The sequence below is a fragment of the Austrofundulus limnaeus genome, unplaced genomic scaffold (genome assembly GCF_001266775.1).
Source record: "Austrofundulus limnaeus strain Quisiro unplaced genomic scaffold, Austrofundulus_limnaeus-1.0 Scaffold624, whole genome shotgun sequence".
In the NCBI taxonomy this organism is placed as follows: Eukaryota; Metazoa; Chordata; class Actinopteri; order Cyprinodontiformes; family Rivulidae; genus Austrofundulus; species Austrofundulus limnaeus.
In genome coordinates, this window is record NW_013953026.1 from 97,156 (window position 1) to 98,786 (window position 1,631).

The window sequence follows — 1,631 nt, forward strand, 5'->3', positions numbered from 1 at the left end:
CCGGTTTGAACTGCAGGAGATTGTCTTGACCCGGTTTGAACTGCAGGAGATTGTCTTGACCATGTCTACATGCCTAAATGCACTGAGTTGCCGCCATGTGATTGGCTGATTAGAAATTAAGTGTTAACGAGCAGTTGGACAGGTGTACCTAATAAAGTGGCCGGTGAGTGTACACAAGGATTCAATTATTTTTGATTTTTAAGCACAAAAATGGGGATCGCATTGTACTTGAGATCACATTATACACAATAAAAATAAATAAGTGTCTGTGGTTGAATCCATATAAAAACTTGTTCATTTTATGAGCAAAAATAACTACTCACTCTTTCCAGTAAAAAGTTTTACATCAACAGGACTCTTAATCCCCAGTTCATCACAAATCTAAAAGTAAGAAGAGACAAGGTACAGTGCAGTTTTAAAATGGTGATTCTAGGAATAATGTTATCCTTTAAACAAAACCGGTGTGTTTTCTCACCTGGGAAAACGCCTCTGCAGTGATTTCTGGCTGGGCATTAAAGAAATGCAGAACGTTGCTGGGATGCTGGATTCGGTTTTTAGCTGCTTGCTCTGGAGAAGTAAAGCGGTTGTTGCGAGATCCATGGAAGTCTTTGAAACTGCTGGTGTTATCCTCTAACTGATAGCACTGCCCTGGTACTATGGCCTGCTGCTTGGACACACTGCAAAGAGAAACACCAAAGATCTTACGTCTCAATATTTAGCTAAAGACAAGCAGTATACAGCATGTTCAGTATCAGAGAGGTTAGGGACAGTCCATGACAGTTCAACCTCTCGTCTTAAGCATCACACTGCAGGATGGTCCAGTTCAATATTCTGTACTTTTCCTTCAAGTTTGGTGTAGTCCATTATTGTTTTGTCACAAATAAAACAAAACAAGATCTGGTGTGTTTAAATTTATGACCCCGCCCACATCAAAGTGACTCTCTGCTCGATGCAAACACATCCAGGGCAGCCCTGCCTCTTTCTGTGCCAGTGCAGCTGTGGCTGCAATGTAGCTGACCAYCACCAGTGTGTGAACGTGTGTACGAATGAATAATGCATAAGAACTGTAAAGAGTCTCTATAAAACTAGTGTTCAAAGCAGTTTGGGGAGAAGCTTTTACCAAACATTAAGTTTCTGTCCAAAGAGGAAGGTGTTATTGAGGTGAGTAATGGCCCTGTCCACAGAGTAACAGTCTCCCATCTCCACCATTGCTGCTCCAGGTTTACTTTTCATGAACTTCACCTGAAAATAACAAGAAAAAAACATAGTAAAGTGTATATTTACACAGCCTTTATTTAAAAAAAGCTTGAACTTTCAGCAGATTAAAAAAAACATTTCAGTAACCGTGATATAACGTTTGAAAGAAATGTTTGATATAAGTAACATCAGTGTGTGGTGCTGTACACCACAGGCCAAAGTCACGGATACRTTTGTCTCATTTAGAGAGCAGACAAATCTTGCTGATGATCTTAATGTAAACAAAGTTGCGTTAATATTCCAAATTAAATATAACAGGGTTTGAGTGCAGCAATTACCTTTAGGAATGGTTTCCTACTATAAACTCTTCTTCTTTGGCAACTGATTAATTTTTACATTTAGGTTTTAAAAATGATGTCCATTATGAATTAATC

General features: G+C 38.9%; 1 protein-coding gene across 2 annotated transcripts in view; it reads right to left on the reverse strand.

Annotated features, from left to right (window-relative positions):
• Positions 1-319: 319 nt before the first annotated feature.
• LOC106531369 (heterogeneous nuclear ribonucleoprotein L) overlaps positions 320-1,631 on the reverse strand; it is a gene marked incomplete at its 3' end in the record, with an annotated part of 30,900 nt that continues 29,588 nt past the window's right edge. For both annotated transcript variants that reach the window (XM_014027216.1, XM_014027215.1), the window contains 3 exon segments: positions 320-381; positions 476-677; positions 1,121-1,242. In XM_014027216.1, the coding sequence (XP_013882670.1) occupies positions 320-381; positions 476-677; positions 1,121-1,242 (386 nt within the window).